At 34.0% G+C, this 16,731-nt stretch overlaps 1 protein-coding gene across 5 annotated transcripts in view; it reads left to right on the forward strand.

The window, feature by feature from the left end:
• The window catches only part of Cep112 (centrosomal protein 112), a 466,461-nt gene that overhangs the window by 166,009 nt on the left and 283,721 nt on the right, over window positions 1–16,731 (forward strand). For all 5 annotated transcript variants that reach the window (XM_071603145.1, XM_071603146.1, XM_027946274.2 and 2 more), the window contains one exon: window positions 14,838–14,973. In XM_071603145.1, coding sequence (XP_071459246.1) covers window positions 14,838–14,973 — 136 coding nt within the window. The remainder of the gene's footprint in view (window positions 1–14,837; window positions 14,974–16,731) is intronic.

Consider the following 16,731-nt stretch of genomic DNA (forward strand, 5'->3'; position numbering starts at 1 on the left):
CAGGAAGTTGGAAGAGCATAAACTAATATGTATAGATGGAGAGTGGAGAGTTGAACTAAGGAACAATTTAGAAGAAACCTAAGAGTCCACTTGGAACCAAAATTACTGGGGACTGGTGGTCCATATTGAGGATGACCCTAATTCCCCCAAAAGTAAATGGTTGAAGAATTGGTAATAGGGTGGTATATGATCAAACTGACATTGAAGAAAGGCCATTTTCCTGAATATTTCTTGGCAATAAGCTAAGTATTGAAAGAAGGACAGAACATGAGCTCTTGAAGAACGTAATTTCCCCATCAGAAGGAATAAGATATTTCAAGGACATGAATTGGATGACATATTAATGTCCACACATGAGGTTAGGAACACAGAAAGCCAATGTGACTTTCTGGAAGAAAGACTTCATTAGATTATTATAAGCAATCGATGAAAAATGTTAAACATTTCCATCCTTGAAAAACATGCTTTTATTTCCTCATTGAATTTCTTTTATTCCTTCCTAAATCATAGTCCATGAAGTTTTGTGTCATGAAATTTAATGATGGTCTTTTAAAATTGGTGACTGTTAAAATCTTAATCCTCTAGTTTTTTTATTACTTGATATAAAATTTATTCATTTTAGCTGTGGAGTACACAAATGTTAAGGAACTTTGAAGAAACTTTCAGTAATTTGAACCATATATCTCTGTTCTTAGTGAAAAATGAAAACACCCCAAAGGAGGTTTTATGTGGAGTAAACTAGGTCTGGAAGTGGTCTATATCGAGAGACCTAATGGCCTTTTGATGTCTGATGCTTTGATTTTGCCTTTTCTTTTTAAAGGGGTGCTATGTGATTATAATTAGAACCATTTCAAGTTCTTTACTTGGAAAGTTAATTGTTCCTTAGTTCACTCTATCATGACTAACATGTCCTTTAGAATGGTAGTAGTGTTTGAAATTATTGTTAAGGAGATTCACCATGTTTAGTAGATATTTTTCCAATTCATTGTGAAAGTTTTATCACATATATAATGTCTACTCATTCATTTTGCATGTTGTGTCTGTAATGTACTTTTATATCTATTATATATTAAAGATGTTTCATTTTAATAATTTTCTAGATACTCTACTGGGAATATTAGAGTTTGTTTTTCTTGCAACTGGAGCCATTATATTTTAAGTTGGAAATTAGGCCTAAATTACTAGACATCATTAATAAGAATTTACATTTTGAGGAGTGATAGTTTTTCAATTTTTACTGATAAAAGTATTTGCATTGTCTTAGAAAATCTATGCCTATAATTTAGAAAGTTCCTCAAAACACTGACTATAGTTTTCTTCTTACAAATAGTTTTTGTAAACATCAGTGTGGTGGTTGCTGGGGAAGGTCCCAGCTGTTCTCTCTTTTCCATTCTGCTTGAGCATCTGAAACCATTTTAGATCCAGAGCAGCGTTTCCAGTTTATTGTAAACATTCCTTAGCTGCAGTGAGCATGCTGACTTAACCCTGCAAGAAGAACAATATAAAGATTGGAGAGAAGGGAGCAATATGTTGTGACCTTGCTTCAAGTTGAGGGGAAATTTCTTTTATATTAAGTATATCTTTTGAGATACATCTTCATAGAACTCTGCATTTCTTCGTTTGAGAACACACTGCTTTAAATGAGTGTCAGCACAATATGATGGTCAGGAGGTTTCTTATTGACAGAGACTTGTGACACTATTTCACACAATCAATTTAATTTGTAGCATGATAATTTTATGTTTGGGTGGTTTCGTTAGAAATTGAGTTTGCAAAACCTATTTTTAGCTGTTTACCTATTTAGCTTCTAGAGTTTTTATTACAATCAAATTTTCCTTTAGCAATGAAATGTGGTGAAATAAACCTAATCCCATTGCAGGTGTGGGGGGGTCTAGGTAATAATATATAATAATACTTCATTTAGTGTTTTATAGTTGACAGAATGGGTTTAATATACATTCTCTTAATTTATTTTCAAAGAACTCCTATGAGGTTGTCTGTTATTATCTGTGTTTCAGAGGAAAGAAACCAAGGTTCATGGAAATGAAACATCTGATCAATGTGGCATAGCTAATCTGTGACAGAGCTGGGCTCATCCATGAGCCTGCTGACTCCTAATTCATTGTTCTTTTCCTGATGGAATGCTGACTTTGACCTTCTGTGTCACCAGAGTAGTTTTCCTTTTGTACTTTTGAATGATCCAAGTCATTTATAGATGGCAACAGATACTAGATATGTCATTAATTATTCTTGTGTTAACCCCTAATGGGGAACTCTGCCTGGCCCACAGCTCTGCCACCTGCCCACCACGTTTCTGTGGTGGACTTGCCGTCTCTCAGGACCAAAGACAGCCAATCCATTTTACTCTGATGTACAAAGAGCCTACGTTGTACAGTTGATGGAAGTGTTGGGATTTTAAACTTTGTATGCATTTTGACTCTAAAACCCTTGTTTTTAACCACTTTGTTTGACTGCGCTGTGCATCCTGTGTGATCTCAGGAATTTGGAACCTGAAAACTGATAGATAACCCAATTGATGCAGACACTGCAAATCTGAAAAGGAACTAGAATGAAGATTGGCTAGGCTATAGCCACTAACGGCCATATGCAGAGTAATTACTTGAGTAATTATTTATAGACCAGAGGAAAATGAAGCAGGATGCACATAGAGAAGCAGAGGTGCTGTACAAATAATGCAGCCACTGTGCAGGAGATACATCTCAGCCTTCACTGAGAACTTGTATCCTTATACTCTATAGCCATTTTACTTAATCTGGGTGGGTTGGAAGGTATTTTTAAGATTTATTACTTAAAATGATTAACTGTGGCCCGTATATTGTTATTACAACATGCATTTCTAGATAAAAAGAATTTTTTCCTAGAACAAATAAAGGTAAACTTTAACATTCCTCCCTGTCAAAATTTTCACAAATTTTAACTAATAAAGTCTGAATTAGTATGGGAATGGCATGCTTCTATAGGTTCCTTAGGAATTTTAAGGAAGATTATTTATGAAAATAAAATTAATAATGTTGCTGCTTATTTTTCTCCTGTAGTAATAAATTCTTAGTATAAACTTGTATAAAACCTGAAAGTGTATTATTTTTTATTTGGAAGAGATTAGGAGGTCAACAGATAACACCTTCTTTCCTTCTTAAATTTAAAAGCAATTTGAAAAAATAGAAGAATCACATAGATGCTTCAGGGGTGTGGTCATGAGGGTTGGGAATCTTTACCATGTTAGGTTAAATGTATCGAACAAGTCACAGCCACAGCTGCTCAGAAGAGCATATGTAAAGCCATGGAAGAGAACAGTGTGATGACTGGCCATTCCTGAAGACAGGGTAAGGAGCTGAGCACTGAGGACCACTTGTTTCTTCCGAGTCAACTGTTGTTAGTGTGTGCAGAAAGAGAAGCAGAGATTTCTTCTTGTTGAAAGAGATGAACTGTTTATTTATGAGCCAATTATAGAGAAGGTGGGAGAACTGCATATGTACCCAGCATGCGTGCAGGCATTTAACAACAAATGGTAGTGTTTAGTAATAATTCAAATTTTTTGTATAAAGAAAGAAGTAGTATAGATATAGGTTTTTCCTCTCACCCTTTCCAGAGATAATCACATCTTTCTTGTCCATATTTTGTGATTCTACCATGTTTTATCAAGACTGTGTTCAGACTAGCCTTGTCATCTTCATCTTTTTGTGTATTTCTATATTTCTATCTAATATCATTATCCTTCAGCCTGGAGGATTTCCTTATATATATTCTATAGTGCAGGTCTCTTGATAATGAATTCTTGTATCATTTGTGTGTCTGAAAATTCCTTACTTTGTCTTTGTTTTAGAAAGACTGTTTTTTGATTATGAAATTCCAAATCAGCATTTTTCTTTTTTTTTTGCTGTTACTACTTTAAAGATGCTTCAGTGTCTTCTTGCTTACATTGTTTGCCCTGAAAAGTCTGCCATTTTCTTTGTGTTTGTTCCTTTATAATCTGCTTTTTTCCTACTTATCTTTAACATCTTTTTTCCTTTATTGCTAGTTTGGGGAAAGTTGAGTATTATGTAACTTAGTTTTCCCTTTGTGTCTTCTGCTTGGAATTCTTGGAATTAATGAATCTGTAGGTTTATAAAGTTCATTCAAATCAAAAAGGTTTTGGCCATTATTTCTTCAAATATTTTTTATGTCCTTACCTTTCTCTTTTCTTTCATGAATTCTAGGATATATTAGCTTGCTGGAAATTATTATGGATGCCATTTCTTCTTTATAATTTTGTTTTCTGAACTTTAGTTAATTTTCATTGAATGTTCCTTCAAGTTCATTAATCTCTCTCTCTTTCTTTTTTTTAGAAGTGTGTCATCTGCCTTAAAGTTCCTCCATTGTATTTTTCACATCACATGTAATTTTCATCTGTAAAATTTCAGTATGGGAAGGAATTTTTAGTTTCCTAAAAAAATCTTTCTCTCTTCTTTAAATTTCACCCACATTGGCCCTCTTTTCTTCCTTGAATTAACCAGCCTTTCCCTTTTGCATCTTTTCAATTTGTTACTCTTTTTGTTAAAATGGCCCAGTATTTTCTTTTAACCAGTCCTGCTTATCCTGCTTAACTTTAATTCCATGTTCTTACATTCTGATTCCTTGAGGTTTTGATCCATTATACAACCCATAGTACCTTGCATTTCTTCCTTATTCAATTAATTGAACATACATTGTTCTTATTTGTATTAATTCAGAGTGTTTTTTCTCTGCTAGACTGAAAACCCCCTTAGTAGTGGAACTGGGTATGACTATTTGAGTGATATTTTCTCAAAATCTAGCAAGGTACCTGGTATAGGATGCATAACCACAGCATTCATGGAAAAAGAATTAATGAATGCTACACGGCAGCAGTTTCAGATGACTGAACTTGTCATCAAGTACATATAAAATAATGACTGGACCTTTAGAAAAGTCTAGTATTAGGTAGGAAGAAATGCCTAGTGAAAAATGGATTGCACGTATTTACATATGAAGATCTGGATCTTAAACCTAACATACATTTAAGTAAAACATATTCCTGTAAGTGTGAACAAAATTCATGCTTTTTTACAATCAGTAAAAATGGTTAAATATTTTGTTAGACCTCAAAAAATTTTAATTCTATCTTAATAAATCCCTTGTCCCTGCCATATTTATCTTCCTCTTGAAATAAAGATAATTCTTCTGATGGCGATTTGTTTTTTTTCTGGGATATATTAAGTTGCTGGAAATTATCATGGATGCTGTTTCTTCTTTATAATTTTGTTTTCTGTGCTTTATTTTGGTTAATTTTCACTGACCATATGATTTTTCATATGGTCATATGAAAAAATTTTCATATAATGACTATAAGGAAAATAAAAGAAGTTTTACATAAATCAAGTATAATATGTATTTTACAAACACATTTTATAAATACATAGTATTTTAACATATGTATGTGGTATTCAATGTATGTTATATCTGAGATATTTTCAGTGACATTCTGTTACCAAAATGAAAAGTCTTTAATGAAACTTTGCTATTGTATTAAATATGTATTACATACATATTTTATAGGCCACAATAAATTTCTCTGGTCCTTATTCATGTATAGTATTGTGTTGGTTTCACTGTGTAGTTTTTAATCACACCCAAAATAGCATAGTCTAATCTTTTTCCATATAAGAAATAGAGAAAATGTCTTGAACATGTTTATATTTCTAGTACTGGTCATAGATACTGGCATGTAATGGGTGGTAAGTAAATGTGTTACAAACATTTTAACTTTCAGACATTCTAAAAGTGATTTAATGTGCAGATATTGTTACATTAATTATTATAAGGACATAGCTGTATATTCAATTAATTAAGATAACATCAATTTAAAATACATATTTTATATATATATATGTACAGATTTAAAGAAATGATGAAATGACTCTGGACTTTGAAGTCAGATGGGCTGATTTTATATCATCTTCTGCCATTTACTACGTGAACTTGGCTAATCACTTAACTCTTCTAAATTTCAGTGTTTTCATCTATAAGATATGTAATAACTTTTTTTTAAAATTGAATAAAATAATATATGAACTATCCTGGACTGTAATGTGCATAGTAGACACTGAATAAATGTTTATTATCTCATTTGCAAATGTTTAAAAGTTATGGTTACACTGTAAATGTTATAGTTTGTAGCAATATCATTCACTAAACTGGAAAATATCTATTGTGACTTTAAAATACATTTTACATCAGGTGGAAACCATCTATTTTAAGTAGAAAACTTCTCTTACATGATAAAGATTACATTTATATTTGATAAATAAGGAGAAAATATACCTACTTTAAGTTTGATCTGTTTGTGCATAGTGATGAACATAAGTGAGAATATTTTCCAGCTACTTTGAAATATTCAACTGCCCAGGGACAAGGCATGGATGATGTTTTTGAAGGAAATAAATATTTCAGCTTCACATTTCAGCCTTTTTTCTTTATTCCTTTGATCTGGATTTGGTTTACTTACCATTCTGCTTGAGTGACTTCACACTGTCTTTCTTCCTCTCTCTAGTAACAAGAAGTGGCCTATGCTTATTCCAAAAGGTTTAGGTTTTGTCATTTTGCAGGAAAAACAAGTATTTCCTTATCATTTACTTATATACTACTGTCTCTAAAATAAAATGTATTATTGGGTATGCATATAAGCTTGGCATATATCATGTATAATTTATGCATGGATGTTTTAATTAGTAGTTTCTTAAATATAGGAAACACTGTATTTGGAATTTATTTTGAAGTTTAAAGAATTTAAAGAATAGCAGCTTTTCTTTATACACCATGGCTATTTTGTTTTTAAAATCATTTTCTCATGATTTTGTGGTTTTGTTATAAAAATTTTTATTGTTTTTTGATCTGCTGAGCCAGAGTTTCTTTGATTTATTTATGAACCCATATAATAGGCACAAGTTAGTTTAGCACAGAATTATTATGTAAAATTTTAAATTGTTTAAGCCTTTTGTTAAATTTACTCGTAATTTTATTTTCAACTTTTACACAACACTGAACTTCTGAGATTGGTTCTTAATACAGACTCTAAGTGCCTTTTTGTAGTCTTTGTATTTCTATAGCACTTAAAATTTGTTATAAAATTTAATAGATATAATATTGCATTACTATTTGATTATTTCTTGCACTTTTGTCTTTTTCATTTGTCAAATTGTAGTTTCTCCAAGATAGGAACCATTTCTCCTACCTCTTTCACATTTTCTGTGGTATTTGTCTGAGAAGACGGTAGATTTTGCTGCTGGGACCCTTGTCTCCACTCCTACATCATGGCTAAGTGACTGAGCATGAAGCCTGGGAAGTTCACACCAGAATAAGTGCTTTTGAATCATAATACAAATCCAGCTGACTTCCCCTCCTAGCTGAAATTCATATCATCTTAAGAGATTTTTGGATACTGAAGCCTTCTTATTCCTGTTCATAACTCACATGCTTCAACTACTCATGGTTCTTTAAGACTAGAGTTTGACCCTAGGGACAGGCTCTCTGGATAAGTGTAAATCATTAGTTCCTTGTCAGAAGAGAGTTCCTTCCATAGGAGTTCTTTATGCTGTTAACCCCTTTTTTGAGTATTTTCATTAGTAGCAAGAGAAAAATCACTAAGTGATTAGTCCTGGATCGTCATGATTTTATTGAGCGTGGTGGCTTCACCAATGTTGTGTCAGTGCTGCCTTCTTGGTGCTAGTGTTATGCTTCATCTGTTTCTGACACTAAGAATTGTGCTGGTGTTTTTGCTGTACCTTTACTGCTATTAGGGTATGTGAAGAGCTCAGAGAAGGTTCTTCTGATCCACTAGGGGAGGCTAAAGATTACTCCAGTAGATATCCTTCACATACATCTGTCTTGTCCAGTAGACCAAGGGGCATGACATGTGTCGGAACCCTCCTTTTATGTTTAAAGCCCTGTAACCATGTATCTGTCATTATACTTGGTATTTATCTTCATTTTTCTCCTTTACTTGATAGACTTTTATAAGAGGTTTCTTATGTAGCTTTGTTCCTTATTGTAAGTTAGTGGTTAACCTATAGTTAATCATAAGCAGTGTATAACCAATGAGTCATTGAAAGGTTGACTGACTTGGTTGTAAGCTAAACTGAGCTATGCTCTTTTTTTAAAAAAAATTTTAGTTGTAGATGAATATAATACCATTATTTATTTGTTTTATGTAGTGCTAAAGATAGAACCCAGTGCCTCACACATGCGAGGCAAGCGCTCTACCACTGAGTCACAACCCCAGCCCTGAGCTATGCTGTTTTAGGAAGTAGAAGAATGGAGAAAATCTTCTGTTTGTCAAGGCTATTGAAAATGTATGTTATTTATCCTTAGAAACACCTGTTTTATCTTCCAATGTGTTACTAAGGCTCTATAAATTACTCAACTTTTTTTAAGCTTGAGCAGTCTATGGTTTTCTAATAACTCAAGATAGCACACTGTCTCTGTATATTTTGAATTGGACTAGCACCATGAACACCCACTATGTGAAAGAATTACAAAATATGTCCTTAATATGAGCAATGCAGAAATGTTTTCTTTCTTTCTAAGGTCTTCAAACTTTCCCACAAAAAGGCACTTATCAGTGAACTGGAATTCTCCCACAGTATCTCATAATCTGTCTGACCCCCTGAGATTTTTAAAAGTTCCTTAATTATCATGATTTACTGCCTAGTTCTTTTCTTGTCTATGTTGACATCTAATCTTATGCATTTAACTTATAAAGCCAAAATTTTCTTTGGTCATGGGAAGTCCTAGTGGTCATTGATGTTTAGAAGTTTGGTTCATAATTATACTGACTCTTTACTAGCAAAATTTGTTTGTTTGTGTATGTCAGTTAGTCAGAGGGAATATCTGGAATTAAAGAATCTTTGGGCAATTTTACCCAGACCTTAACTCAGTCACCTTGCTGGTGTTAAATGTAAATATTCTTTCAATGGAAGAATTTGATTTTTAGTTTGTCTTTTAAACCTGATAATATTACTTAGAAGAAGTCAAGTGTTCGTTAGCTTCCTGCTACTGTGCTAAAATACTTGAGAATAACAACTTAAAGGAGGAAAGTTTTATTTCGGCTCATGGTTTCAGTCCATGATTTTCTGGCTCCATTACTTTTAGGCCTCTGGTGAGGCAGAAACATCATGGTGAAAGGGCTTGGAGGAAAGCTGTGCACCTTTTGGCAGCCAGGAAGAAGAGCCAGAGAGTGAGTGGCCAGGGAAAAGACATATCCTTTAAGGACACACCCCCAGTGACCTACATCCTCCAACTGAGCCCCTGCTCCCAACAGCCTATTCATCTATGAGTAGCACCCTCATGATTCAGTCATTTCACTACAGCCCCACCTTGGAACATTTCTGCTCTGAGAACCAAGCCTTTAACACCTGAGCCTTTAGAGGCAATGGGAAATTCCAGATCCAAATCATAACATCAAGTGCGTGAATAGTCACAGAAATTTTAAATATTTAAAGATTTAACACAATTCATCCTGGGGATTTTTTTTCTTTGCCTGATTTAACTTTTAAATTTGCCCTATACCCACTCTTATTTTGTTCCTCATAACACTATTATAAAGTTTTATATATTGTCTATTAAATATCATCGATACCACCAGGTGCAGTGGTGTACACCTGTAATCCCACCAGCTCAGGAGGATGAAGCAGGAGGATTGTGAGTTTAAAGCCAGCCTCAGCAAAAGCGAGGCACTAAACAATTCAGTGAGATCCTGTCTCTAAAATACAAAATAGGGCTGGGATTGTAGCTCAGTAGGTGAGTGCCCCTTAGTTCAAGTTCTGGTATATATATATATATATATATATATATATATATATATATATATATATATATATATATATGAGAGAGAGAGAGAGAGAGAGACCATTGAATGCAGTGTTTAATAAGTACAAGTATTTAGGTTGCATTAGTTTCCTAACACTGTTGTAACAAATTACTACAAACTTAATATCTTAAAACAATTCAAGGTTATTATCTTATAGTTCTGGAGGTAAGAAGTTCAAAGTGAGACTTAGGGGCTAAAGTCAAGGTGGTGTCAGTATTGGCTCTTGCAGGAGCTCAAAGGAAGAGCTGTCCCTGGCCTCTTGAATTTTCTTAAATCTTGGAGTGTGGCTCTGCACACACTGTTTGTGTTGACTCCATAGATGAATTTGGGGAGCACTGTCATATTTTCAGTTTTAAGGTCAATAATACCAATGCCCATTTTACTGGGCATTCCCTTCTTACTCCTAAACTATCAAATGTTTAGATGTCTATAGTATTTGCCATTTTTTACAAGAATTTAGAAGACTACTAGTTTTAGAAATCCTATAAAGAGGAGGCTAAAGCAGTTTGTTTATCATGCTTAGTGAAAGGTATTTTAAAATATTTAGTGAAAGGTATTTTAAAATGTTTTTGACTGAGTCAGTCTAATCAATTGAAGTACCAGTTGGCAGCCAAGAACATAGGTGATATTGCCTCCTAAAGGTCTTGTTCTGCAACCCAGCTGGAGAGGAATGGAGACTCTTCTAGCTGTTTTTCAGACTTGTTTGAAGTTGTTTGTTTTGTTTTTCTTGGAGTTTCCAGTAGAGATGCCAAGCTGGCAGCAAATGAAGTATAATGTAATGTGAAGCCTTATAAATGTATGTTGGATCATGGCCATCATTATCAAAAGTGCTGGTTCAGAAATGTGCCAAAGGAAGATTTTCAAATTAGGGTTGGCCTGCATATAGAAATGTTAGCTTGTAAAACTCAAGAAATACTAAATTGTAGTCCATTAGTCCCCTACATTTTATTGCCCTTTCTGGAATAATCATGTACTTCAGAACATCCTTTAATCTGAGCTGGCTTGTGGTTGTGTAAGAATGCTGCTGCTTTTTTCTTTTTTTCTTTATTCTTTATATACTCAGATGAGGAAATTTACTGCATTTTATAAATAAATCAGAGCTTAAAAAGCAAATTTTCTTTCCACCTTTTTATCTTCACGGAGGCCAGGCTTTAAGGCATTTGAGTGATGCATTTATACTCGGCCGCACAACCAGTTCTACTGAAGAAAATAATCTTCAAAGTCACTTTTTTCTTTTTTTTTCTGACTCCTTGTAGGATGCACTGTTTGGGATCATAGTAAAAAGGAGCACTATTCTTATGACAGTGAGGAGCAGACCCTAGTCCCTTCAGAGGCTCTAAGTTTTCATTTCAGTGTCATCACCTTGTAAAAATTAAAGTGGATCTCATTAAAGTGATTATCACCTCTTTATTTAAATTAAGATAATTTATGTTAAGGAAGAATATTCCCAAGAATTAGCGGAGTTCCATGTGTTTGTCATGGCTTTACTGGGCAAGAACATTGATTTGCATTAAGCAAGACCTTTGATATTTAGCTTCACTATTAGGTTTGCAGAGCTGGTTGTGGTGAGGTTGGAGACTAGTTAGGAGATGGTATTGTTTCCCCAGGCTTGATATTTAATATAAAACTATATCTGCTCTTCATAGGTCAGGCTAGAAATTTTGTCAAAAATAATGTGCTTTTTTATGCAAGCCTTTATTTTAACATTTTAAAATGATCTCTAAGATACATGGATGATGGCTCAAGCTTATAACTTGATTTATGTAGTTGTAACTTAGTTATAAATTAAATGAATTAAACTAGATAGGAAAGAATGACATAAAGAAAAGAATAAGATTTATCTTATTAAATTGAAAGATTTATAAGCAAGAGACCTTCAAAATGGAGAGGGCAAAGTTGATATTTCATCCTTAGGTCATTTATTTTTATAAGCTCTGTTAAATTATATGATTATATTTTATGATATACAAACTTTTAAGCTTTCCAATATTGTCCAATGTACTTTCTTTTCAGATAAACAGATAAAAGGTAAACTTTTAATAAATTTCCACTCAAATTATAAAATAGTTTTCTCAGGTACATTTCAGAGGGTCTCAAAAATTAGAGAGTGACATAGTATAACTAGCCACTGAAGAGGGCTTTCAGTGGAAATGTTGCTTTACTATGGGGGTGCAGTGGTGATTGTCATCTTCTCATTGATGAATGTAGGGGAGTGGCAGAGTAACAGCCCTTGTTGTGCCTCACCCCTGTGGCTGACAATGGAGTCATCATTCATCAACCTTGACAGCCTGTCCTTCCAAGCTTGCTTTGTGTGTGTGTGTGTGTGTGTGTGTGTGTGTGTGCGCGCGCTGGGGATTGAACCCAGGGCTTTGTGAATGTGAGGCAAAGCCTCTACCAACTGAGCTATAGCACCAGCCCTAGAACACTTTTAATACAACGTGCTAGGTAGCTCCTTCCTTAAAGTTGACCATCATACCAGAGAAAATATATTTGGCACTCCATGTGTCCATTATAGTTTATATGACTTTACATTAAGTCTACATGCTTTTTGATATTGGGGTATTCAAATATTCAAATTATTCAGTGTGTTTACCAGAGAAATCCTACATGTAACTGAAGAGTTCCTGCTTTAGGGAAAGAATAGTATAAAGAAGGCAAAAATGCACCAGACTAAATTCAAATTCTGTAGCCATTAGAGTGCTTAGTCTCTAATGTAGTGATGCCTTTGGAATCAATCTTCAGCATGATTTCTAGTTATTAATCATTATTATCCTTGAGCCAATATTGGTGTTAAGTGACACAAAAGTATCACTCATGTTAAGGCCTTAGGATTTAGCAATATCAGCTAACATTTAAAACATTTTGCTTTAACTGCATGTAAAATAAAAGTAGAGAGAAAGACTTTTAAATTGGACAATTTAATTAAAATGAACAATTTATAGAGAAGCTCTTTTTTAAAAAAAAGTTTCAGAAGCCTGGACTCCATTGATGTAAAATATGAAAACTGAGAGCTCATCTGGCAGGCATCCTGATCTGGAATGGCTTAGTTCTCATGCAGAGCATCACTCTGGGGCAGTGTTAAACCCTGTAGGTCATAAAAATGGCGGCTCTGCCAGTAAAAGAGACACACAGGAGAGGAGGGCTTTCAGTGGAAATGTTCTTTACCATGGAGGTGCAGTCTGATTGTCATTTTCTGATTGATGGATGTAGGGAAGGGTATGAAAAGATTATATAGACAAAGGCAGAAGTACTTAAGTAAAAAATAAAGATTCAGGGTATGTTCTTTAAGCCCATACACAAAGATATGTCCCTCTGCTTATTTACATATAAGCCATGCCCAGCACAGGGCAGATGACGGAAAGGGTGTGAAAATAACACTGATCTGTATATACATACCTCATCATAATGAGACAGGAGATATCTTCTGAAATGGAAACTAGGCAACGTAGTCTTTTGACCCCTTAAAATTTGAAAAAGGTTTTCAATTTAATGGGAGAAAGTTTGGTAGTATGATACTTTATATTATATATATGGTCTTATAAGGAAGCCTAGAAATTATATATGTTCAAGGGGTTATTAAACTCCTATATGAGTAACTCCAAGAAGCTCAAGCTACTTTTTGTCCACCTCGTAAAAGGCAGTATTATGGCTTAGAATAGTCTTTTGCCCCAATTGTGATGTTTGTCTAAAATGTGATTTGGGTTAATTAAATTACCTGACCCCAGTATTCCTCAGTGTTACAATTGGTCATAAGATAATATTTTATAACTTTCCTGGGAAGATGAACAAGTTAATGTTACTCACGGCATCTGAAAAATCGGGAGAGCAGCACAGCATAGTAGCCAACAGCTGGAGCTCTGGAAGCAGATCGCTATCCTGGGAGTCCTGGCCTGAGCTGTCATGTCTGTAAGCTCCGGTTTACTGTTTTGTAAAGGAAGGCTATGAAAACAATCTTTTGTGATTTACAGAGAGAAAATATATAGAAGTATTTTGCTCAGGGCCAAGCACCTAGTCACAAATAAAAATTAGCTACTATAAACTTGTGTGCATTTATAAACTAAAGTCTACTTTTCCTTCTATTAACACGCAAGAGTTTCTCTTATTTTGTTGAACCCTTTTGACTGTATGACTTGAGTTTAAGATATGAAGAAATTAGATGGTTACTTATTCTTTTAGGCAAGTCTGTGGAAGGCAGTAGAATAACTTTAGGATATCATGTTGCATCTACTGTATTGACCAGCTACAGAGCCACTGCTGATAAAAACGCATCTTTCTGTTGGTACACTGGGTTTTTAAAAAAATTTTGATATTGTTTACAAACCATAAAATTCACTATTTTAAAGTGTATAATTTAGTGGATTTTAGTTATTTACAAGAATATGCAACTATTACTGTTAATTCCAGGTCATGCTCACTCAAAAGGAAACCCCAAATCTTTTACCAATCACTCTCATTTTCTCATCCCTCCTGTTCCTAACAATGACAAATTTACTTTCTTTCTCTATATATTTACCTATATTTCACATAAATAAAATCATACAATACATGACATTTTATGACAGCTTCTTTCACTTACTTTAATGTTTTCAAGCTTTATATATGTTATAGACTATATCAGAATGTATCTTTTTTTAAGTCCAAATAATACTCCGTTGTATGAATATACCACATTTTGTTTATATGTTCAGCAGTCAGTGGAGACACATGGTTTTATACAGTTTTGTTTTTAGGGAAGTCTTTTGAAGTAGTTATGCACTCATCAGAATACATATTATATGTTCATGCCTATTTTTCCTGAGACAGATTATTTTGTTGCCAACTTTTTAAAGAGAAATTTAGTAGAATTTGGATTAGACCATTGAAATTTGAATTTAATTTTAGAGAAGGTTGAGTAGTGTTCTTTGAAGTCTTGTGCTTTTATAGTTTAACTCCGGAACTTTCTGAACTTTTCTAGGGAAAAAGAGGAGCAACTAACTCGTGTGACTGAGGCTCAAAGGTTGCAGGCCCAACAGGCAGACGCTGCTCTAGAAGAGTTTAAGCGGCAGGTGGAGCTGAACTCAGAGAAGGTCTATGCTGAAATGAAAGAGCAGGTAAGAGACAACCACAGTGTTCTTAAAAGTCACTCTGTCAGTAGGAAGGTACATTCTCATCTTCAATAAGAGAAACATTTCATCTTTTAAAAAATAAAATAAAAATTATCTAAATGAGCCATACAATTGGGCCACAGATTCAAACTGAGAAGGGCTTCTAGCCTTTGATTCATCCTTAAAGAATTTCAGAACAATCATTTAAAAGGCCCTTCTGTAGGATGGGGATGGAGCTAGTGGTAGAGCAACTTCCTTGCATGACCAAGGATCTGGGTTTAATCCCCAGCACTTTAGGGGGAAAAATAGCCACTTCTATAAATGTTGTAGTAGCAGAAATGTTTCTCATCTGGAGGATGGCTCAGCTTGCAAGAATAACTCCACCATCAATCAGACTGTTCCGTAGAGCCCAGGCTCAAGTTGACCAAGCCTGTTTTTGCATGTTCCAAAAACAGTGCATTATTGACCAGTTACAGAAAAATATTTTCAACTTACAGTTCAGGAAGAAAGAGTCTATCTTCAGGTTAAATGGTGTTTTTGTTTTGTTTTGAGAGAATTTAAAAAATTGTAAAAGAATAAGAGGAATTAATACAAACACCTAGGTACTCATCTTGAAGAATCAAAAATTATTAGCACCTGTTTATGTAAACTGAAACACCACCAATGAAGTGCATTTAATTTTGTCTTTTACGTCCAGTCACATTCTTTCCTCTCCACATTTATAGTTAATTTTGTGTGAATTATGTCAGTTTATTTTACACTTGAACATATTTAAGTTCTGTATGTATAATATGAATATATAAAATATTATAATATACTTTTAATTAGTTATATTAAAAATATAATAATTCTATGCATATTTAATGTCCAGATATGCATCTGTAAACTATATATTGTATGTTATAGATATATAATTGTTTTGTTTTTCTACTTTTAGAAAATTAGATAAATGCAGATTTTATGTATTATTCTTGTTTATTTATTTATATTTGATATTATGTATCTGTGCTCTAAGCTGATTTAATGCAAATCTTTTTTTGGTAAATATATTTATCACATGCATATAGCCGTATTAGCAATTATTAGTGCTCTTATTCAAGAACTTTTGGATTATTTTATTTTCAAGTTTTCCTAATGAGAAAGACTGTTGTATTCTCATTTGTGACTCCATTTTCAGCTGTAGTTACCTTGCTTAGGTCTCCCAAGCACACATTGGTGGTAAAATTGTTCCCAAAGAAAGTTTTGTTTGAATCCCACTGATCCCTGTAGGGCTTAGCTTGCCACTGTGCCCATTTTGGCTGTTATTTTCTTAATCTGATTTCCATTCATACTGCCTTGTGAGCATTTGGGCTCTGACAGTGGGGTCTAAGGTCTCATTCTTTCTTTTTTCTACTTGCTGCCTGAGATACAAGATGGGTTCCTGCTGTGTGTTTGTGCTGCCTGGATGTGCACCTCTTTCTAGCTCCCTGCAGTGACCAGGGTTAGGCCCCAGGATGTGTATCCGGTCCAGATATTTTATGGAGCAAATAGGAAGCTCTCAGACTGGCTGAAAATTAAAGGAATTGAGAAAATACTGAAGAGAAAGCTCCAGGAAATAATTTTTAAGTATATAGTTAAGAATTTAGGCTAAAAATTAGGCCAAGAGTACAACTTTCTGAGAAAAGCTGACTAATGACAGTTACCTTGGCTCAGTAAATGCACTTTTGGGGGCCAATGATGTAATATTAAATATTCCCTTAAGATCACTCTTTTAAAGAGTTAAAA

The sequence above is a fragment of the Marmota flaviventris genome, chromosome 17 (assembly GCF_047511675.1).
Source record: "Marmota flaviventris isolate mMarFla1 chromosome 17, mMarFla1.hap1, whole genome shotgun sequence".
NCBI lineage: Eukaryota > Metazoa > Chordata > Mammalia > Rodentia > Sciuridae > Marmota > Marmota flaviventris.